Here is a 23737-nt window from a genome sequence, read left to right on the forward strand (position 1 = left end):
AGTTCATCATTGCAGCCCTGTGTCAGTTCATCTCATTGAGCATTTTCTTTCACTTTCACCGGCCCTCCGTTTCACCAAACACAACGTCCTTCTTCAACGATTGGTCTCTCCTGATGACGCGTCCAAAGTAAGCGGACCAAAATCTCAGTGTTCTGTGATCCAAAGGGTTTTCACTGGTTAATTTTTGGAAGTAGATCACCAGTCTTCTTAGTCTGGAAGCTATGCTGAAACCTGTCCACCATGGGTGACCCTGCTGGTATTTGAAATACCAGTAGCATATCTTTCAGCATCATAGCAACACACAAACCACCACAGTTCGACAAACTGACAAATAGGTATCAAGTTTTTGTTAGGTTGTTGTTGTCAGGTGCCTTGAGTAGATTCCAACTCGTAGCAACCCTGTGTACAACTGAACAAAACACTGCCCGGTCCTGCACCATCCTCACAGTCATTGCAGTGTTTGAGCCCATCGTTGTAGCCACTGTGTCAGTCCATCTCACTGAGGATCTTCCTCTCTTTTGCTGATCTTCTACTTTACCAAGCATGATGTCCTTCTTCAGGGACATCCCTCCTGATAACATGTCCAAAGTACATGAGAATGAAGTCTCGCCATACTAGCTTCTAAGGAGCATTCTGGCTCTACTTCATCAAAGACAGATTTGTTTGTTTTTCTGGCAGTCCACAGTATATTCAGTATTCTTCACTCATACCAGAACTGAAACGCGTCACCTCTTCTTTGGTCCTCTTATCCTTGTTGAGCTTTCACAGCATATGAGGCAATTGAAAACACTGTGGCTTGCGTCAGACGCACCTTAGTCTTCAATGTGACATCTTTGCTTTTCAATACTTTAAAGAGGTCTTTTGCAGTAGATTCGTCCAGTGCAATACATCCTTTGATTTCTTGACTGCTGCTTTCATGGGTGTTGATTGTAGATCCAAGTAAAATGAAATCCTTGACAACTTCAATCTTTTCTCTGTTTATCACAGTGGTGCTTATTGGTCCGATGGTGAGTCTTTTGTTTTCTTTATGTTGAGGTATAATCCATACTGGAGACTGTAGTCGTTGATCATCATCAGTAAGAGCTTCAAGTCCTCTTTACTTTCTACAAGCAAGGTTGTGTCATCTGCATACTGCAGGTCGTTAATGAGTCTTCCTCCAATCCTGATGCTGCGTTCATCTTCAGATATTCAAGCTTCTCAGATTATTTGCTCAGCATACAGATTGAATCAAGTATGGTGAAAGGGTTCAACCGTGACACACACGTCTTGATTTTAAACCATCCAGTATCCCTTGCTCTGTTCGAATGACTGCCATTGGTACAGGTTCCTCATGAGCACAGTGAAGTGTTCTGGAATTCCCATTCCTCACAGTGTTTATCCACAATTTGTTATGATCCACACAGTCGAATGCCTTTGCATAGTCAAGAAAACACAGGCGAGGATCAGTTTATGTACAATAAACTGCATTCATTTTAAATGTATAGTTTAATGAGTTTTGGCAGTTGTGTTTCTGTGGAGCCATCACCACAATCAAGATATGGAACATTTCCTTTACCCCTAAAAGATTCTTTGTACCTTTTGCACTTCGTGCATTTCTCCGTCTGCAGCTTCAGGCAACCACTGATCTGCTTTCTGACACCGTAGATTACATTTTATATAAATGAAATCATACAGAATATACTCCTTTGTGTCTGGCTTCTTTTTCTCACCATAATGATTTTGAGATTTATCTATATTGTTGTGTGTATCAGCAGTCCATTACTTTTTATTGCTGAGTGGTATTCCCGTGTATACCACATTTTGTTTATCTATTCACCAGTTGGACGTTTGGGTTGTTTCCAGTCTCCACCTGTTATGAATAAAGCTTCTGTGAACATTCATATTCTTTGTGTGGACATTTTTTTTCATTTCTTTGGGGTAAATACTTAGGACTAGAATGATAAAGTAATATGGTATATGTTTAACTTTTTTAAGAAACTGCAAAAAGTTGTCTAAAGTGGTTGTACCATTTTACATTCCTACTAATAGAATCTGAGGGTGTCAGTTGCCACATGTCCTTGTTTGCACTTGGTATGGTCAGTCTTTTTAATTTTAGCCATTGTTATAAAAATTTTTTTTTGTTATGGAAGTGTACAAGTATCTCATTGTTATTTTAATTGGTATTTTCCTGATGACTAGTGATGGTGGGGGGCGGAGGGGGGGAGCCCTGGTGGCATAGTGGTTGTGTGCTATGGCTGCTAACCAAAAGGTTGGCAGTTCATATCCACCAGGCGCTCCTTGGAAACTCTACGGAGCAGTTCTCCTCTGTCCTGTAGGATCGCTATAGGGTTGCTATGAGTCGGAACCAACTCAACAGCAATGCTTTTGGTTTTGGGTTTAATGATGTTGGGTATCTTTTCATGTGCCTGCTGGTCATTCTTATGTATTCTTTAATGAAGTATCTGTTCACATCTTTTGCCCATTTTTAAAAATTAGGTTGGCTTGACCTGGTGGCATACGGGTTAAGAGCTGTGGCTGTTAACCAAAAGGTCGGCAGTTCGAATCCACTAGGCGTATGGGGCAGTTCTACTCTGTCCTATGGGGTTGCTATGAGTTGGAATCGACTCGATGGCAACAGGTTTTTGATTTATTGTTAAAGAGGATTTTAAGAATGTATTTTGGATACTATAATATGGTCTTGAATTAGATTTCTGTGTTCTTGGGTCTAGTATCCTCAACCTGAATATAAACTCAAGAAAAAGGATAGTTTCTTTTAGTTGATTTGTCCAGGTAAAATGCCCTTTATAGCAATTAGGCAGATAGTCAGCTCTCAGTAAGCACGTATTAAATTATTCAGTTAATGCAGACTACAAAATAGTAACAGGGTAGTTATTTCAGCTCAGTAAAAACAAACCCTCTAAATTCACCCTAGGAATTTCATATGGAATGTTAAATTTAAGAGTTAGGTTTTCTTTGAGGCTTTGATAGATATGAGATGCTGTTTCAATTCTGTGGAGAAGAGCCCTGTGATTTGTAAATATTCTTTTCTTTGTATTGATTGCTCCCTTAACACTAGATCAAACTTTCCACTTTAAATTTAAGAGGAAGATGTGTGTAGAATTTTTTTTTCCTTAAATATAACAAGGAGCCATTTGCATTCTTTTAAAATTTTGCCCAGGATAATTAAAACATTGGATTCCATACCCCTCCCCCCTTTTAAAGCCTTAGATGAACAGCCCCAGCTCTACTTCATTCCCGTTCTGTCTAATTTGGCAGCTTTGTGTTTGTTACCGGTTTGATTCTGGACTTCTCTAAGCTCCTAAGAAGGAGAAAGTGCCTGAAGTAAGATTTAGGGACTGGAAAGCAAAACCCTAGTAAGGTGTCTCTGAAAGGATCTACTTGAGGGACCTTGTAATTTTTGAGAGGGTGGAATGCTTGACTTCCAGAATCTGTTTGGAAATCTTTCCCGCTAAAGCCAAATTTCTATATTTCATAATCTAAAGACGCTTCATTTGTTATAAAATATAAGATCACTTATGATTTCACAAATGCCTTAAGCCTACTAGTAGATTTTATGAGTGCAACTTACTTCAATTCTCATGTATTCATTTTTATTACCAAAACCTTCAGGCCGAATTTCAGGTAAGTTACTGCTTCCATGATGGCAGTAATCTCTTGCTGTCTAAATTATAGACTAGCATTTTCTGTGTTCTGGTTGAGACTGAGCAAGTCTCAGCCACTCAAGTATCAGTTGACAGTGTTGTTTTGCCTTAATTGAGGACGTTCTGTGAAAGGAAGCCAAATACCATTAGACAGGACATCCTGTGGTTCCCTTAGTTTACGATGGCCAAGGACACAACCTTTTTTTTTTTCCCCCCTTTTAAAGTAGTAAGATGATTGCTTGCTTCCTTTCCTGTTAGCAAGAGAGCACAGAACAGAAGATGTCCCTTTGGCTTTAAAGATTCTAACTGGCAAGCAGTTAGACACCCCCAAAATCACCTGAAGACTGGAAGACTTGGAAAAATGGCCAAGTACTTCTGTGCATGCCATGGTGATTTGGTCATTGTTAAGAGACCATTAGTTATATGTCTCGAAATAATACTTAACTGAAAAAAGAGGGGAAAAAACCGAGGAAAATAGGAGTTCTGGAAATTAAGGATGAAGGAATTTTTAAAAAATATGTTAAAATAAAATTCTGGCATCAGGTATATTGTGGTACACCTACACAATGAAATATAATACAAATATTACACATGAAGATAGGAAAGATGTTTACAATATTTTAACAGAAACAAACTGATTACTGTGAAAGTGTATATATACATATGTATGTATATTCCTATAAATAAGTGCTTATGCACATACACATATAAAAGAGGTCTAGAAAGATAGGAAAATGAACGTTAACTGGGTGATGGGATAATGGCTAATTTTTATTTTTTATCTGTATTTTCTATTTTTTCTTTAGTGAAAATGTACTGATTTTTTAATGTAAAATTAAAAATAACATTATTATGCTTATTAATTATAGCAATAGCTAAGGCTAAAATAATATAAACTTGGTTTTTGAAACATTAAGTCAACCAGTGTGATATCAGGTCTTTGCTTTAAGTTTGAAAGTTAAAAAAAAGTTATAATTATTATAATTATTATTTGATTACACAATTCAAACCTAATTTTCTTTTTTTTGCATGTTTTAAAGTCTCTGAGTCAAATTAATCCTAAAAACCTGGCAACTAGGGAAAGGGGGAGGAAGGGACACTTTACAACATTTATGAATTTCAGCTGTTCACATTGGCTCAGATACTAGGTGACTAACATACATATCAGCTGTAGAACTAATCCATCCACCCTTCTCTAGATATGGTGTTTTTGGGTGTAGAGTAATATCTCTGGTTACTTAGTCAAAGAGTTTATAAGATAGTCTTATAAGTAATTTCCTTTTTCTCTTAATTATCTCTAAGTGCTCATTCATTGTTACTGTCTTTAAGTATTCCAAGCTTAACAAAACAGTCCCAATTCAGTAGCAAGCACTATCCCCCACATTTGTTAAAGCACTACATAATGTTACATGTTGTCCTTTGCTCCCCTAAGTCCTCAAACCATAGAACTGCAGAATCTAGAAGGTAGGCTTCAATTCAAGAAGCTTCCATCTTTTTCCCAAACCCAAGTGTCTTACCATGTACCTGTCCTTCTCTTATTTCCATACCTCATTCAGTTTAAACCTGGCAGTTTTTATCCACTTTTTACTTGAATGCAGTTTCTGTACCTCCCTTTGGGAATTGTAATGCTATTATGTGGATGCTAGAAGCGTTGCAATTTTTGGCCTGTGACAAGTCAATAGAGAGGAACTGCAAGTTAAGTGTGTGTTGTGTAAACTGATTTTTGTCAGGGGCTGCTGGGCACTTTCTGGCTAACGTAGAAGTCTATCAGCCATTCCTTCCAGTAAATAAATAGTAGGTGAGTTTATTGATTTTTTTTTTTTTTTTTAACTCTTCTTCCATTCCGATATACAAGGGAGATAGAATTGGTATCTGGTTGCCCAAATAAGAGTTAGTACCAGAAAAACAGAGAAGGAGAAAGAAGGGCAAGCTCCTGATCCTGGGATGGAATCGTAGGAGGGATGGAGAAGTCCACTCTCCAGCCAAAATGCAGGTGATCATTTCACCTGGAGTAAAATTTTTCATCTGGAGTGAAAAGAAATTTTTGGGAGGATGCCGCAGAGAACTGGTGATGAAATAGTACTCCTTGTTTTCATAGTATTCCTCCAGTGCTTCACTAGTTTGGCTGAACAATACTAATCTTAGCTATGTTGTTGTTGTTCTCGGGTGCCATCGAGTTGATTCCAACTCATAGCGACCCTGCGTGTCAGAATAGAACTGCCCCATAGAGTTTTCTTGGCTGTAATCTTTAAGGAAGCAGATTGCCAGGTCTTTCTCCCACACAGAGGCTGAGTGAGTTTGAACCACTAACCTTTCATTTAGCAGTTCAGCACTTCGCCACCAGAGCTCCTTAGCTGTAACCCATTGCCGTCGAGGCTACAATTTTCGTTTGCTGCTGCTCCTAACACACAGTAGAGATCTTGTTTGAAACTCACAGGATGTTCTCTGGGGTTGGGGAGTGAGTTAGATGTAGAAGCTGATTAGTGCCTTGTCCAGTAAAGGTAAGATTTAAGGAATTTAATCTTTTCCTGTTTCCAAACTTGTAGTTTGCCCTTTTGGTTCTGTGTCAAAGTCTACCGTGGAAAGAACTAAGAAAAGTAAAGAGGCATAAACAGGGCTGGAAGGATATGGCTGTACATTACCCATTTTGTAGGCAGAGTCACCGGAATCGTTTTTAATGTTGGCTTGTACTTGTGTCCTGTTAATAGGCTTAATTTTATCCGGACTTCATTTGCCATTTCCACTTCAAAATGTTCTTGTGAGTTTAAAAATGAATTTTACTGTAATGTAAATACAGACCTTTGGATAGACACTAAACCCCAAGGGTAAGATACCAAGAGTTGATTTTTTTTAAGAAATAGATTTTTTTTAAGGATATAGTCAAGACGCCAATCTGAAGACTTTTATTAGCATTGAAAAAACTTACAAGGAGTAATGTACGGGGTCTCTGTCCATTTTGATTCAACTGTCACAAGAAGCAAATGGAGAGACTTGAGTCCAAAGTACGTAGTAACTAGAAATGTAAAATGTGATGATTCCTAAAATATCAGCATGCTTAGATGTTACAGCTGGCAGACTTTTGAACCAAAAATTGCTCCCAGCAATAAACTGAGTAACTAGTTGCTCAAATCTCTACATTTCAGGCTTTTCTTAGGTCAAAAATTCATCTTGGTTAAAGTGAAAATGTAAAATGATGCCTTGATAGAATTAAAAAGGTAAAAGTGGTTCTATTAAAGATCACATTTGTGTCCTCACTTTGGGTTCTCTTTTTTTCCTACTCATTTTCATGACATTATAAAGACAGAGTAGGAAGGGACTTGGTGTTAAGAGCAAGAATTCTAGAATCAGGCCTACATACAAATCCCAGCTCTGCCACTTAATAGTTTTGACTTTGGCCAGTCACTGAGCCTGTCTGAGTATTTGTTCCTACATAATGACATAAAAATAGTAGTTATCACATAGCGTTATAGGGAAGATTAAATGAGGAAATGCATGTTAACTGCTTAGTCCTGCACTGGCACATGGCAAGTTTTCAACAAATGCTGGTTATTGTAATCTGTTATCTAATCTAGTCCCTGTGTTTTACCATTGAAGAAAAAAGAAGAACCAGAGAGGTGAAGCAAATGTGCTCAAGTTTACCCAGCCAGTTGAAGATAGCTCTAGAACTGGAAGCCAGTACCCTGACTCCTAGACCAGTGCTCTCCTGAAGCTGCCATAAAACTAGCGAGCTTCTTATACCTGTGTTCAAGACATAGAGAATTGCACATTTCCTTCTTTTTTTAGACAAAGAAGACAGAGCCCTTTAATTCACTCAACCCAAATTTATTCTGTCCTGACCATCTCATGTAGCACTACAGACACGTATTAGCAATTGGCCTGATTTTGAGCACCCTGTGAATTTCCTCTCCCCATATTCATTCATTTTTTACTTATTGTGCATCCACTGTGTTCCAGGCACTGATCTAGACATCAGAGATACAGCACATACAGCAGAGATACAGCACATACAGCAGAGATACAGTAGAAAACAAACTAAATTCTATAAAGTACTTTATCTTCAAAGAGCTTACATTCTAGGGTCAGGAGATGGTGGACAGACAGACAGTAAACAAACTAGATGGTAACAAATTGTCTTAGTGTCATGAAGAAAAGAATGAGAGCTTTGAGAACAGCTGGAGGACACCATTTCAGATAAGGTGGTCAGGGAAGCCTTGCTGAGAAGTTGACATTTGAGCTGTCCCTGAAACATGATATATGTATCCAATGGTGCCAAATCCTGGGAACTAGTATTCCAGGCTGGGGGGAAATTTCCACCATGGGGGCGTCTCTTCCTTTGCATAAGGCCTTGGGCCCCAGTTATCCCTAAGGATTAACCTTGAAGCTGTCAGCCACCATTTGTTTATTATGAGAAGGTTTAAAGATAGTGGATAGCAGAAGATGCTAAGCGGCCCAGGAGAGACCAGCACCACCAAGAGCACAAAATAGCTCAGAATCAGGAGGCTGGGGGCATTCCCAACACAAATTTGCCTATCACATGATTTTGCCTGGCATCCGTAGTGGTCTGTTGCTCATTTGATTGCCACATATTCTTTTGCTGTATCTTGTACTTAATTTTACACAAGGTGGATTAACAACTGAGAGCAACCACCCAGCATGGTGGCAGTGGTACTTATGTCCTAAAAGCTTGACCCAGAATTATGCTGGGTGGAGGAGGCTTGGGGCTTGATGGGAAGTGACTTGGGATCATGGGAGAGAGCTGAGGTCAGGGTGGGAGGGAACAGGGCCAAGTAGGGCTGGGAAAGTAAACAGAAGGCAGATGGTAAAGAACGAGTGGATGTACTGGGAGCCAAGTAGGAGGAAGGGAGGCTGAACATAAGCTGGTGCCCTTGGGAGACCCTCCAAGCCCTGTGGCATGGGAATGAGCTCTGGGTCATTGGAATTATTTTCAGAACATGGACCAAGCCACCCACTGTTTGAACCAGATGGGCATTTAGGCAAGTATAATCAACTGTATTTCTAACCATATGAAGAAACGTATGCTCTGTGTGTGTGTGTGTGTATGTGTGTGTGTGTGTGTGTATTTATGGCATCTCCCTTTTAATCTCATTATATGCAATGCAGTTTCATTCATATTAGTGGACACTGTGGATGCCACAAAGAACTTTTTTGGAATTCCAAAATTTCTTCATTCCTTGGATAAGAGCCAAGTTTCCAAGTCATTTCAGAGGCAGAGCTATTGATTTGTGAATTCTGAGTGCTATTTTGAAAGTTCCATGCTTTTTTCATTTAGTTACAATATGGTAGGTATCCAAGCTAAGGATTAGAAGCAAGTAGCCACCTAACGAATAGCATTTGATGAGATCTGGGTTAGGAGGAAGGCTGTTAAAAATGGGGGTATGTTTTTAAGGCGAGTTATGGAATCTCCTTTTGCAGGCAATTGGAAAAAAATCTGTGTTTTAGTCATACTCTATTTTTAAAAAATAGTACTTAGAATACTTGGTGGTATGGCAATAAAGAGTGTGATCTGCTTTAAAAAGCGGTAGTTTATGGTAAAAGTAAGGGCAATTTGTAAAGGAATAATATTTTTGTATTCATTCTTTTTGAAAGGTAGCAGTTATTAACTGGAGTTTTAATTGTCAGACTAAGTGGACCTTTATGCCCACATTAAACATATTATTAGTAAGCAATGAATTTTAACAGAGACCCCATTAATATCACAATGATAGGCAGCCTAGAAAACTCTGAAATACCGCTCTCTGAGAAAACTCATTAGCCTGTGGGTATGATAGGATAAGGCCTCTGAGTGATGCAGGTGGTTTACACTCAACTACTAATCGAAAGGTTGACAGTTCAAACTCACTTAATGGCACTGCAGAAGAAAGGCCTGGCAACTGCTTCTGTAAAGATTACCCACTAAGAAAACCCTATGAAGCAGTTCTATAACACATGGGGTTGCCATGGGTTAGAATCGACTTGAGAGCAGTGGGTGTAGGTTTTTTTTTTTTTTTTTTGGTTGTGGTAGAATAACTTTGGCAAGCAAATGTTTCTCTAAGCAGCTTAGTAATAAAGTCACTTATATTGGTTTTCTTCACTCATTCTAAATCATAACTAACTTAATTTTAAGAAAAAATAGCATATTTCAGTATCTACATTTTAATGATATGTATGTGTTTTAGAATTGTGGGCAGTGGCCTGATACTTCTCAGTCGTCCTTGTCTCAGCTCAGTGCAGCTCTCAGACCTCGGCCACCCTAGGAGACCCTTCTACTGCCTCTTCAGGGCAGCTGGGTGTGGGGGGGGTGGTGGGCAGTGCCCAGGGGAGTTAGGCAATTAGCCTAATGCCATAACAGAGCCCTGGAGCCTTTTAGAAACAGAAGATGCACATCTGCTGACAGGGGCTTAAGTGTGTTATTACCTGAGGACGATCAATGAACTCTTGAATTCCCATTCCAGTCCTAAAATCCATGCATACATCAGTTATTCCACAAGTGAAATGGAAGCTTTAATGTTCAATTTTAAATGAAACTCACTACAGTTTCTGTAATGTTCCTCCAGGGAGATTTCACCTTGTCAAGGTTTGACTCCCTCTTTACTCCGTCCTGATGGCCCTCCTCAGATGAGTACCTCTCCCTGCCCCCCCACTTCAGGTGGCGAGTAAAGAGAGCGATGAATAAACAATGATCTGGAGATGCCCTTTCCTTGATGAAATGTTTGGATGGAATTGAATCTAGAGAATGAATTACACCTAGCTGAAAAGTGGGGGAGTTTCTGGTTCAGGGGACACATTTACATGTCACTCCCCGCTGATGCTCAGTTCAGTGTGAGGGACAGCCACCGGGGGTTTAACGTCAGCCTTTTTCTTCTGGGAGCCAAGAAGGAGGCGTTCAGGCAGAATCTGTTCTGTGTTGTCACAAGACTTTTCAGACGAAAACTCGCGTATTTAACGGAAATGTGTGCATTTGCACGGAATATTTCGCCCTTGGGTTGATAATTTATGTGCAAAAGTGGTCTTGTGGGGTTCTTCCTTTGGGTGAATGTATAATCTCTGGGATGTACTTTTTTTTTCTGAGAAATTTATGGATTATTTTAGAAAGATGCAGCACTGACTACCTTGTAAGAGAAGGAAATATACATTATTAAATCAGTGATTGGCTACGTTTTCTCTTTTTATACTGATGAAGTAAACTGTTATCATATTTGTGGATACTTAAAGGTGTTTTTTTTTTCTTTTTTTTTTAAAGGTGTTAGCAAAATGATTATTTCTGTTAGAAAAGCAAAACAGATTCTCCTCTCTGAGTGAAAATCCATGCTTTCATGTGTGTTTGAAATAATGTACCTCCCTTGGCCTGGTATGGAGAAACTGGCCAACCTTGACAATCCTAAAAACCTTACCCAAAGAACACCCCGTGAGATGGGAACTAAGCATGAGGCCTTGGGTTTACTTCTCCCAGTGATGTGGGAACATGTGGGAAATAGAGATTGTTACGAGAGAAGAAAGGCAGTCACAGATGTGGATGTAGTTGTCAGTGCAAAATGTGTGAACAGGCCATGTTCGCGTGGGGTGGGTTGACTTTTTAGAACATTTTATATTGAACAAGAAGTTCCTTTACCGAGTGGCATAAAGAAGGTAACTGACGTCAGGAAGGGTTTTTAAAGGGTCGGCCTCAAAGTGGATTTTGGGTAAATCTAAGGCAATTGGAACCTCCTTACAGAGCAGCCAGCGGACGGTAGCCACCCACTTTGGGAGGCTATTCTTCGCAGATGGCCATGTCTAAACTTGGAATCCTAGCAAGCCCAGACTTTAGTTGTTTAAAAAAAAAAAAATCAAAATAGGTTCCACATGCCTCACTCCCAAATTTAATTCCTCAAGCCCTCCTCCATATATTCACACACCCAAAACAGGGTCAGAGCTAGAATCTTGGGACACCTGGCCTGTGGTGAGTCCTGCTGAAAAAAAAAAAATTTTTTTCCCTCTAAGAGGAGTGATCAAAGCATGAAGGGAGGAAGTCAGGAAAAGGAGCCCCCTCCCTCAAGTATGGTTTGTAAGGGGTGGGTTGAGGCAGAGACACAAAATGAATTACATAAGAAAAATTTCAGTTAGAGGCCACACATAATGCTAGCCTAGGATGTTGTACATATTTGTCTGATTTTGAAGAGACGCTGCTCTGGAATCTTTCACGGACCTTGCCAGATTTGTTCTTGACAAATTTGTAGAGTATTTTAATTGGTTTTGGGGCCGGCATGAATGAATGGTAGCTGACACAAGGCTAATTTCCAAAATGTGAAGATAACTCATATCCCTACTTTCCCACTTTGTCATTCTGACACCAGCCACCCAGGTGACGTGGTACTCTGCTTCCAGAAAGTTAACAGCCTTGAAAATCCTATGGAGGAGTTCTGTTGTGTCCTATAGGGCCACTGTGGGTTGGAATTGACTCATCCATCGGCAACGGGTTTGCAGCTGTGTAGGTTAGACAGCTATAGGGTAGAGGTTAGAACAGGTGAGCCTAGTGACTGATTAACTCAAGTTTTTTTAAAGCACAGAGCAGCGGTTATTTCCATTGTTCACCTGGTCATTGTAAATAAACTCCTTGAAGGCAGATAGTGCTTTTACTTGGCTTTTTGTGCTGAATGTCTCTTTAGATATGAAAGAAGGATTGTGGCCCTTAGTTGAATGTTATCAATAAAGACCTGGAGGAAAGTGTGATTCATTGACAGAACCTGCAGTAAATAACTTGCTTCCTTGTTCGTATGGATTTTTTAAAAGCTACCATAACTCTTATTTTCTGTTAGGTAACCAGAAAATTGTTACTCACTTTTATATGGATAAGGAGCCAGGTGGCACAGTGGTTAAAGCGTCTGGCTACTAATCCAAAGGTTGGCGGTTCAAATCCATGGAGAAAGATGCAGCAGTCTGTTTCTGTAAAGATTTAAAGCAGTTCTGCTCCATCCTGCAGGGTCGCTATGAATTGGAATCAACTCAACGGCAGCAGGTTTTGTTGTATATGGATCATCTTTCTAAAACACAGATCTGATTGTGTCTTCCCTACTTTGTGCTTAGTTTTGTTTTTAAATCATCTGGAGCAAAATTTATTTATGCCCAATTGGTTCAGTGCCGTCTAGCCCCATTCTGGGCTTCCCCTCCTTATCCTAGTAAATACAAACACATTTCAGCACTGACTGAGGAGGAAACCATTAGAAAAGTAAATCAACCACCAAAAATTATGCAGGTATATGAAAATTACATCAAACAATCCAAAATATTTTAAATTGAATTATTTGTTAATATTCTACATATTTTGAAATATTCTCACTGAGGTTTTATGTAATTTACATAGGTGATAAAACATTGAATATCAAAAGCAGTTTTGTTTAATAAATGATAGACTGAAGGAAACAATAGAAGCTAAACCAAAGCCAAACCAAACCCATTGCCGTCGAGTCAATTCCGACTCATAGCAACCCTACAGGACAGAGTAGAACTGCCCCATAGGGTTTCCAAGGAGCGCCCGGTGGATTGAACTGCCGACCCTTTGGTTAGCAGCCGTAGCACTTAACCACTACGCCACCAGGGTTTCCACAATAGAAGCTATTAACCAAAAAATAAAAGCCCTTTAAAAATGGTCTAGCAAAGCAGTAATTAGGCTGTTACCTGAGATGCCAATGCATGCCTTGGATTTTTTTTCCAATCTTCAGGAGCAAAGACTTCAGATATGAGGGGGATGGGTGGGTGGAGAAATCCCGTCTCGTATGAAGCTCACAGGATATTCTCTCCAAACTTGCAGTTTGCCATTTTGATTCTGTGTCAAAGTCTACTGTGGAAAGAGCTAAGAAAGGGAAAGAGGCATGAACAGGGCTGGAGGGATATGGACTCACAATGGAGGAGAAACCTACAGATAAAAGAATCTTAAAGTATAACATCAGGGAATCACAATGTATAAACCTTATTTGAATCCAGAATCAAACAAAGTGAAAAAAAAATAAGACGTTAGGAGATGAGAACACAGCGTATTTGATATTAAGAAATTCCTTTTTATGTTTAGGAGTGATAATGTGGTATAGTTTATAAAAATGTCCTTATCTTTTAGAGACACACTGAATCATTTACAGATGAAATTATGTCATGTTTGGCATTTACTCCCAAATAATCTGGCTTGGGAAACCCTGGTTGCCTAGTGGTTAAGTTCTGTAGCTGTTAACCAAAAGGTTGGCAGTTCGAATCCACCAGGTGCTCCTTGGAAACTCTATGGGGCAGTTCTGCTCTGTCCTATAGGGTTGCTATGAGTCAGAATCAACTCGATGGCAACTGGTTTGATTTTTTGGTAATCTGGCATGGGTGGTGGGGAGTGGGGATGGGGGGGGTCGATGGGAAGGAGTATAAATGGAGTATTAATAATTGTTGAAGCCAAGAGGTAAATACAACTGGTGGTTTGTTATTCTGTTACTTTCTTCTTTCGTATGCGTTTGAAAATTGGAAGTAAAAGTTGTCTATGAACAAAACTCATTGGCGAGGAGCTGATTCTGACTCAAAGCAACCCTGTAGGACAGCTAGAACTGCCCCATAGGGTTTCCAAAGATCAGCTGGTGGATTTGAACTGCAGACCTTTTGGTTAGCAGCTGAATGCTCAACCACTGCACCACCAGAGCTCCGATATGTGTGTGTATGTTGTTGTGTGTGTCCTCAAGTCAATTCCGACTCACAGTGACCCTATATGACAGTAGAAGTGCCTCCATTGGCGTAGGTTGTAATCATTACAGGAGCAGATTGACACGTCTTTTTCCCACAGAGCCTCTGGGTGGGTTTGAATTGCCAACCTTTTTGTTAGCACCTGAGCACTTAACCAGGAGGTGCTTCATTAGAGGCACCACCAGGCCTCTAGTGAAGCATGTATATGGCCTATTTCTAAAGTAATTTCCTTCCATAGTGATAGAAAATGTTCCTAGCTTACCTACTGCCCTCCTTACTGTATTTGCAAAAAAAAAGTAGCGCACATTCTTACATTCAGCATTTTTTAGTTTTTTATTTTATTACTGGTCTTTTTTTTTAACCTTTTATATTTTTGCTTATTTCTCTGTATGACTTTTTATATTTTATTATAAAATATATATAACAAAATATCACTTATTTCTACCAGTTTTACGTGTTGAGTTCAGTGACATTCATTGTAGTCATCAGGTTGTGCAACAATCACCTCTGTTCAGTTCCAGAATTTTCATCATCATCAACTGAAACTCAGCACTCCTTAAGTAATACATTCCTCATGTCCCTTCCCACCCACCCTTGGTAACCACTAGTAAACTTTTGTCTCTATCCATTTGCCTTTTCCAGGTATTTTATCTAAGTGGGATCATACAGTGTTTGTCCTTTTGTTTCTGACTTATTTCACTCAGCAGAATGTTTTCAAGCTTCATCCATGTCAGAGTATGTATCAGAACTTCATTTCTCCTTAAGGCTGAATAATATTCCATTGTGTATATATGTATATACTACATTTTGTTTATCCATTCAATTATTGATGGAGAGTTGCACCTTTTGACTGTTGTGAATTATGATGCAGTGAACGTTGGTGTACAAATATCTGTTTGAGTCCCTGCTTTCAGATCTTTTGGGTATATACTTGAGTGGAATTGCTGGGTCATATGGCAATTCTGTATTTGACTTTTGGAGGAACCACCAAGCTATTTTCCACAGAGGCTGCACCATTTTACAATCCCACCAACAACGCATGAGGGTTTCAGTTTTTTCACATCCTCACCAACGCTTATTCTTTTCCATTTTTCTGATTATAGCTATCCTAGTGAGAGCGAAGTGGTATCTCACTATGATTTTGGTTTGCATTCCGCTAATGGCTATGAGTCAGGATCAACTCAACGGCAAAGGGTTTGGTTTTGGGTTAATGACTAATGATGTTAAGCATCTTCTCAATGTTTTTTGGCCATTTGTATATCTTCTTTGGTGAAACATCTATTCAGGTCTTTTGTTCATTTTTTTATGGGGTTGTTTGTCTTTTCGTTGTTGAGTTGTAGAAGTTCTTTATATGTTCTGGTTACTAAACCCTTCTCAGATACGTGGTTCTCAAAAATTTTATCCAATTCTGTGGGTTGTCTTCTCATTTGTTAATAAATTCCTTTGTTGCACAATAGTTTTTAATTTTGAAGTCCCATTTATCTATTTTGTCTTTTGCTTTCTGTGCTTTTGGTATTACATCTAAGGATCCATTGTCGAAACTAGGTCCTGAAGCGTTACTTTTATGTTTTGTTCAAAAAGTTTTATGGTTTTAAATCTTATATTTAGGTCATTGATCCATTTTGAGTTAATTTTTATATATGGTGTTAAGTATGGGTCCAACTTTATTCTTTTGTTTATGGAGATCCAGTTGTCTCAGCATCATTTATTGGTGAGATTGTTTTTTTCTGTATTTGCACCCTTGTCAAAAATCAATTGACCATGCATATGTGGGTTTATTTCTGGACTAATTCTATTCCAGTGGTCTATGTGTTTATCATTGTACCAATACCAGATTGTTTTGATTACTGTAGCTTTATAATGTGTTTTGGAATTTGGGAGAGTCCTCCTGCTTTGTTCTTCTTTTTCAAGTTGCTTTGGCTATTTAGGGCCTCTTGTAGTTACATGTAAATTTGAAGATTGGTTTTTCCATTTCTGCAAAGAATGCTGTTAGAATTTTGATAGGGATTGCATTGAATCCAAAGTATGAGCAGACTGGAGGAGGTGCTGGCTTGCAAGTACTTGTAAGCTATGAAATTTATAAAACTGAAAACTTATTCTGGTGTATACTGTTGTAGACCTGATAACTTTTTAATACCACACATGGATTTAAGGACAAAAGTGAGACTCTAATTTGTATTGTAAACTGGAAATCCTAGAACCTGAAGAACATTTGGGTCTAGTTGAGGGAGCTATCAAGTGGTCCTACTTGAAAAGTATGTGAAATTTATTTATATTATGACAAGTATGTAGAATATATATAGAGAAAGCAAAGGTAAAGCACTTAACCAAAGCAAAACTCTTACCTCCCCTAGAGCTCTGCCAAGGACCCTGACCTTCAATAGATGTCTTCTGTGTTTCTGAGTTAATTTTTTCCTTGTGGGTAAATAAACCTCTTCTTTTTTTTTTCCTAGCTGGGGAATGGCTGTCAATGTGTATTCTACCTCGATAACCCAAGAGACTATGAGCAGACATGACATCATTGCATGGGTTAACGACATAGTATCTTTAAACTACACAAAAGTGGAACAGCTTTGTTCAGGTAAGAGATTATCTTTTAAGTATTTACCTAAATGTTTGCTGTCATGTGCAATGTGATTTTATAAGCCACAGATATATTTTGGGTAGGAAAAAATAAGTATCAGCATTGAGATATAATTGAAGGGGAAAAGGTCATGTATAACTAGAGAACATATGAAAAAAATGTTTATAGGCACCTAAGAGCACAGAGCCATCCTGTCAGGTATCATGAACAGTTTCTTGCTTGAGCTGTCGTAATGCCTCTTAGCTGCTCTCCTCAACTCCTCTCTATTATCTGTTGGTAGCCGCCATGCTTGTCTTCCTAAAACACAGATTGGGTCCTGTAACACCCTTCCTTAGAAACCTCCAGGGCTCCATATTGTCCTTCCCTATAGGACACAATTCAAACTCCTTTACTGAGGCTGATAAAGTCTTTTCTGTTCTGCCTTCAACCCATCATCTCAGTGTCATCTTGTTTGTCTCACTCCCCTGTGTCTCAGCCTTACAAAATACCCCTTGTTCCTGAAAGACTCCTTCCCTTTTGAATCACATATTTTTTCTCATGCTTCCCTTGTTGGGAGGTCTTTCCTTTTCATACGTGGTGAAATCCCATTCACAATTTAAAATCCAGCTCAGTTGCCACCATCTTTGTGAAGCATCCCTCAACCCCCTAGGCTCCATGGTGTTCCCCTAACACTGTGCCCACCTCTCCAGAAAACACTTGCCACACTGCGTTGCCATGTCTAACTCTTACTTCTCTTCAGGGTTGGGTTACCCAATAAACAAGGTAAGCCGGCGCTTAGGGCATCAACAAAACAGGAACACCAGTCGTCCAAAGCAAAGACTCATAGATGCCAAGCAGACAGGATACAAGAAAAAGCAAGTGCCGCAGTGGAAGGGAACTGGCAGGGCACTAAATGAAATTGACACCAGCTCCAGTGCGTGAGAATATGCTGGCTGGAAATAAAGTTCATGCAGAGTCACCAGGGTGCCCAAGCACAAGGTCTAAGCTGTGAGGCTTCTGCCACTTCAACACCTTCGTTGACATCTGTCTCCTACAGTCCCCTCCCATGTAATTGAACTCCTTATCTCAGTGGGTCTCTTGGGGAGCGTACTGTTTCTTTCTGAAAAACAAGAGGTGGGGATGGACTGTTGAGTTTAACTTTTGCTACATTCACCCAATAGGGGGCATCACAGATTATCAGTGTTTAGGGCCCTCACATGCCTTAATCCGGCCCTGCTCTCCCTGAAGATACTGCAAGACCTTGAAGACAGAAATATATTTTATTCATCGTCACATGCCTATGGTGGTACCATACCTGATGCAAAGTAGGTCTGCAAAAAATTTGTATTGAGTTAAAACTTGTTTAAAAAGTAAAAAGATTCTACTTCAGTGATAAAGTATAGGCATGTTATAAAAACATGCCAGTGGCATCTTAAAGTGCTTCATTCTAATAAATAATAAATACTATAAAGTTAGACTATTTGTCAAAGAAATAGTCTTCCTTTGTAAACATTAAGTAGTTTGTTCTTGTGAACTAGTAGGTAAGAGATTTCCTTTCTGCCTCTGACTCTTAACATGAAAATAGTTTTAGAAAATAAAAAATATTATTCAAATGTATTCACATGAAAATCCATAAAACATAATAGATATGAAGGAGTCGCCAGTTTTAGTTAATGCAGTGGTACTGGATATTCTACTGACTTTCCCAGTTGGTTATGCGTGAAAAGATTTCATGTAATGCAGGCAAGATTTGGAAAGCCCCCCATGTCTGAAGAAGTGCGGTAGTCACTTTGAGATCATTCCTGTGCGTGACACCCGCTGGTTTGTGTACTCTCCCTTTGCTAAAAAAAAAAAAAAAAAAAAAACCCTTTGCTAGGTCTGGATTAATCGGAGAAGACTGGCTTTCGGTACTAGCTAATGACATCTCTTCGCCCTGAAGCAGAGAGGTGGCCGGATCTGAGCAGTTCCTCACTCACCCTCACCTTGCCTAGACCTCAGACGTGGAGGCCTGTGATTTATGAGGTCAGCAGTGGGTGCTGACTAACCAGCGCTTTGCCCTTCAGTATGAGCTCCCGTGGACCCCGGTGATGTATCAGGTTGTTGGGCTGCTGAAACGGCTCCAAATGTTACTTTCAGGAAGAAACTCTATTGCGTCTTACTCAGCTTCAAATTCCCATCATTCAAATTTTATTTGGCCGTTGATATTCTTGCTGTGCATTCCCGGAGCTCTGTAATATCTTATGTTTAATTTGCTGAGGAAAAACAGCAGAGTTTCTCTGTTACTAAAAAAAAAAAAAAAAAAAGCAATCCACTGTAAATAATAGCACATACCACTTTGCATTGTAATTGCTTGTCTGTTGGTCTCTTTTTCCACAAAACTATGGGCCACGTTAGAATAGGAATTCTGCTTTTTCATTTTTGGATTCTGGCGCCTAGCACAGTGCCTGACACATGCTGTTCCCTCAGAAGTGCTCATTTTGGGGATAAATAAAAATCAATTTGCAACTGCTAGGAGGCAAAGACAAAAATGTATGTTTTACCCAGAAAAGAGGTATATGTACATGTGGATAGGGGGAATGGGGTTGGTTATCAAGGAAAAAAGACACAGGAAGGAAGAGGACAACGAAAAGAGGCTGTACAGGAAATTTCCAGTCATGAGTCTTCAATGTTAAAGGAGCCCGTGGAGAGCTTCCTATGTAAACAGCTTGGAGAGTTGCTGATCGCAAATGAGATGAAAGCAAATTAGAATATCATTTTTAAATACAGTCGTAAATGTTTATGAGTAATACACATCATTTCTTTGCAGATCTTTTAAACTTTCTCATAAGCCTTTAAAGCAAGCTCAACAGAATTTGAAGCAGCATCAGTGAAGGATTCTCGTGGCATCTCTTTTGTACAGTAATGTTAAAGAAAAGCGTTTGGTGTACGTTTTACAACCGTTTGTAGCCACGGCGTTATCAGGCATGGCATGTTGAAAACCTGTAGAAACAATTTTGATCACTACTGAACAGATAACGTCCATTAGAATAACTCATCTGGTACCTTAGGTTATTTCAGTAACCAGCTCAAACCAGTTCACTAGATCAGAAGTACAAAGTGGATTTAAAGGTTCCTTTGTTTTGGGGGGTTTTGTGCCCTGAAACACACACATTTTGCTGAAAAAAAAACTGTAAACTCCATAATAGAGAGACAGTTTATTTTAGGCAGCAGTTTCCTCAAAGTATGATCTCCATATGCTTTTATAATCTCTATTTGAATCCTTACAAATGCAGATTCTTGGGATCCTAGACCTTCTAAATCAGAATTTCTGGCTATGGAGTCTTGAAATCTGCATTTTAAGAAGCACCCCAAGTACTTCTTCTGCAACCTTGAAGTCTATTTTAGAGAAACCCCAAACCGATAAAAGTAAAATTAAATTATCAAAAACTCTCTGGCACAGTCTCCATATTCATAATTTAAAATGTGACGTTTCTTTTGTCTTCGATAATGGCATTTAGCGGGAAGAAGCTATCTTTGTAGTTATTTATTTATGAATTTATTTATTTATGCCTTTTATTGTTTTGGAAGGCATTTAAGGCAGCTAGGACAGTGCAGTTAGGATAAGAACAAAACCAAATATTGTTGACCTCAGTGATTTATCCTTATTGTAATTATGAATAGTCAAATATCTTGTATTTTTTTTTTCTTTAACTTTTTAATTTCTCTGAGCTTACGTGTGGGGTTTTAATTTAGTATATGCTCTGAGAAAACATGTACGAAATATCTGCACGTATTTAAGCTGACTTTTTTTCTTGTGCAGCAGAATCATTTCTTAATGTCTAAAGGCTGGGCTCCAATCGTGGCAGACCCCTTTTGCATTTTTTCCCTATTTGTATTATTTCCTATTTTACTTCCAGCTAAGAGATCTCTCCCAGCTAATATTAAAACTAACATCAGCTTTTCTGTAGCTCATAAAAAGACCTGAAAAACTGCCTCACATTTGTGTTCCATTTTCTTCAAAATTTCCAGCTTTTGTATAACATCTCTTTTGTTTCCATGTAAGCATTTGAAAAAGCTTTTTAAAGGAAAGATGGTATGAGAAGGTATAACATTTAGAAATATATTGCAGTAAGCTGCAAAACAATGAGAATGATTTGATCTTATCTCCTGGGGTTTTTTTTTGTTTGTTTTGTTTTGCTTTTTACCCCAAAGATATATATAACCTTACGAATTTTTCTTTGAACATTAAATCTAGGTCATGTAATCATATGCATGTATGGTATGCTTTTATTTCTAATCGAACGCAACTTTTAAAGTAAAAAAGTCGGCTGTTTAAATTGAGCGTGCTATCAGTGGATTAGAATATTACCTATAATAATAAAAAAATTAATACAATAGTATTATTCTCACCTAAACCTGATGCTGGCTGAGAAAATGAATATTTGTGGATTTCCCATGGTAGAGTGGGGGATTGAACCAAATGAAATATCAGATTGGTTCAGCCTGGAAATATTTTTTGTTTTGGTTCAATAGGTTTATAACATTTATGAGGCTGGGGGTGGGTGGGAGGAAGGGAGTGTTTTGTTTTTACTTCAATACCAGCTCAAACCAGTTCACTGGATGTTTTATAAGATATTCAAGGGGGGGAATGGACAGCAAGGTGCTAAAAATCCCTTAAAAAAAAAGATACAGCAGTGTTAGATAAGCTATTGGTTGTTGTCGTTAGGTGTCATTGACTCGATTTCAACTCACAGGGCCCCATGTGACAGAGCAGAACTGTATCATAGGTTTTTTTTTTTTTTTAAATCTTTACGGGAGCAGATCGCCAGGCCTTTCTCCTGTGTAGCCACTTGGGTGGGTTCGAGCCGAGCACTCAACTGTTGTGCCACGAGGGCTTCTTACTGGAGATGATAGAAAAGGTCGAGGACTGCATAGAGAGGAAGAGGAAAAGAAACGGGGAGGGGAGTACGATGGGAGTGGAACAAAATCTGTTCTTTCCCTTCTCTTTCTCATCCTTCTTCTCTAGCCCTAAGATACCAACCCCCTTAAAACTTATTTCTGATACTTATTTTTCGGTGTCCCAGTCCTCTTCTCTAGACTGGGGTCTGAGCAGCAAAACCACCACATCCAGTGTTGGGTCACTACCAGAGCATGGCCCACTGAGAACTTGACTAGTGACTCCCTATACATCAGGACCCTAGCACAGGCTGCCCATTTCTCTCTGTGCAACCTTCTTCCTCCTCTCCACTCACTCCACAGGACAGGCAAACAACTGACTTACTAATACTGAAAGAAAATCCACCTATAAGATGGTTAGTGCCTATACTGTCACTATACCCAGCTATGCTGGTTGGTAGCTATTTTCCTCAGCCTTTGACTGTGTTAACAAAATGTCCTTTGAATAGGAGTCCCTAGGTACAAATGGTTAACACAGTTGGCTGCTAACTGAAAGGTTGGTGGTTCAAGTCCTTCTAGAGGTGCCTTGGAAGTAAGGCCTGTCAAATTCTGAAAAATCAACCATTGAAAACCCTATAGAGTACGGTTCTACCCTTACACACATGGGGTCTCCATGAGTTGGAGTCGACTGTATGGCATGGCAACTGGTAATTTGAATTAAACCATTTTTTAGATGAAAATGTTAGATGTTTTCTTGACTAGCTTTGAAAAAAGGGAAGAAGAATGGTCAGGATTTGATTGAATTTATGCCTCTCCAGATTGGTTCAAGCCTTGTCTTGGTTGAAGTTTCTTATACTTTCTTCTTCTGGGAAAGCTTCTGAATCTGGCTGATCATATTGTAGTCACATTTACTACTCTGTACCCTGTGTAAGGAGCTGGAATTTTTAGTATCACTCTAGGATTCTACACAGGTGCAGCCACGCCGTGCCCAGGGCCCGCAGTACAGGTGCTCCAGGTTTGCCCTGGTGACAGTTTTTCCGGAGCCCAGCAGAGCGTTTTTTGTGACCATTTTTGGCTGTAGAACTGTCCTTATTAAATAGGCTGATCCCAGTGTCTTGTGGCGTCCCCTGTGCCTTCTCTTTCTTTCAGGAGAACAGGTTAGTGATGAAATCAGCTCAGAGTCTAAATTTAGTAGGGCTTCTCTTGTAGCTCTCTTGTACTGAAACCAAGTAAGGCTATTCAGTCAGTGTCTGTAAGCTCAGGAGCTTATTTAGCTTTATAAAATCATAGACTGTTCTGCTGCAAGAAAGCTAAGTCATCCTAGATTGTGTTACTATTGTTAGAGGTGTAATTATATTATAATGGAATGTTGTTCATATTTGTGATGGATTAGAGGATTATTTCTTATGACAGTTTTTCTCTAATTTGGCTTAAGCTAATTTTAAAATGAGTTTGCTTGATCTCAACATACCAAGTAATTAGAAAAGTGGCAAAAAGTGAGTTGGGTAGTGGGCAGAGGGTTCCAGCTTTAGTTTCAGTCCCTGCAGTGGGTGAAATACTCCTATCTCCATTAATGCACTGGTTGAAAGGGACTTTATTATTTGAACAGAATATATGGCACAGTAGTTCTTATTCCTTCTGTATTTGTTTATTCACGTGTATCTTGATACTTTGCTACTGAAAAGAAACCTTATTTGGTGTTTTTATTTTTGTTACTGTTGGGGAGCTTTTTCTGTTTACTGCTTTTTGCAGTGCTAAATAGCATGGTGGAAAAAAGTGTGTATACATTCACCTTCATTTATCAAACTGCCCCATAATTTTTTATACATTTATAGGCACAATGTATCTTTGAAAACACTCAGATACATCATCATCTGTCTCATTACTGTATTCAGTTCTCATAATCAGTTTAGTTTTCTTTAACACAAATGTTTTGAGTCATTTTTTTGGGCTAGGCCCTGGAGACCCAGTG

At 39.1% G+C, this 23737-nt stretch overlaps 1 protein-coding gene across 2 annotated transcripts in view; it reads left to right on the plus strand.

Moving 5' to 3' along the window:
- The window catches only part of MAPRE2 (microtubule associated protein RP/EB family member 2), a 171352-nt gene that overhangs the window by 66256 nt on the left and 81359 nt on the right, over positions 1-23737 (plus strand). For both annotated transcript variants that reach the window (XM_049899901.1, XM_049899900.1), the window contains one exon: positions 16781-16908. In XM_049899901.1, the coding sequence (XP_049755858.1) occupies positions 16788-16908 (121 nt within the window). In that variant the 5' untranslated portion in view covers positions 16781-16787. The remainder of the gene's footprint in view (positions 1-16780; positions 16909-23737) is intronic.

This window comes from Elephas maximus, chromosome 11 (genome assembly GCF_024166365.1).
Source record: "Elephas maximus indicus isolate mEleMax1 chromosome 11, mEleMax1 primary haplotype, whole genome shotgun sequence".
Classification (NCBI taxonomy): domain Eukaryota; kingdom Metazoa; phylum Chordata; class Mammalia; order Proboscidea; family Elephantidae; genus Elephas; species Elephas maximus.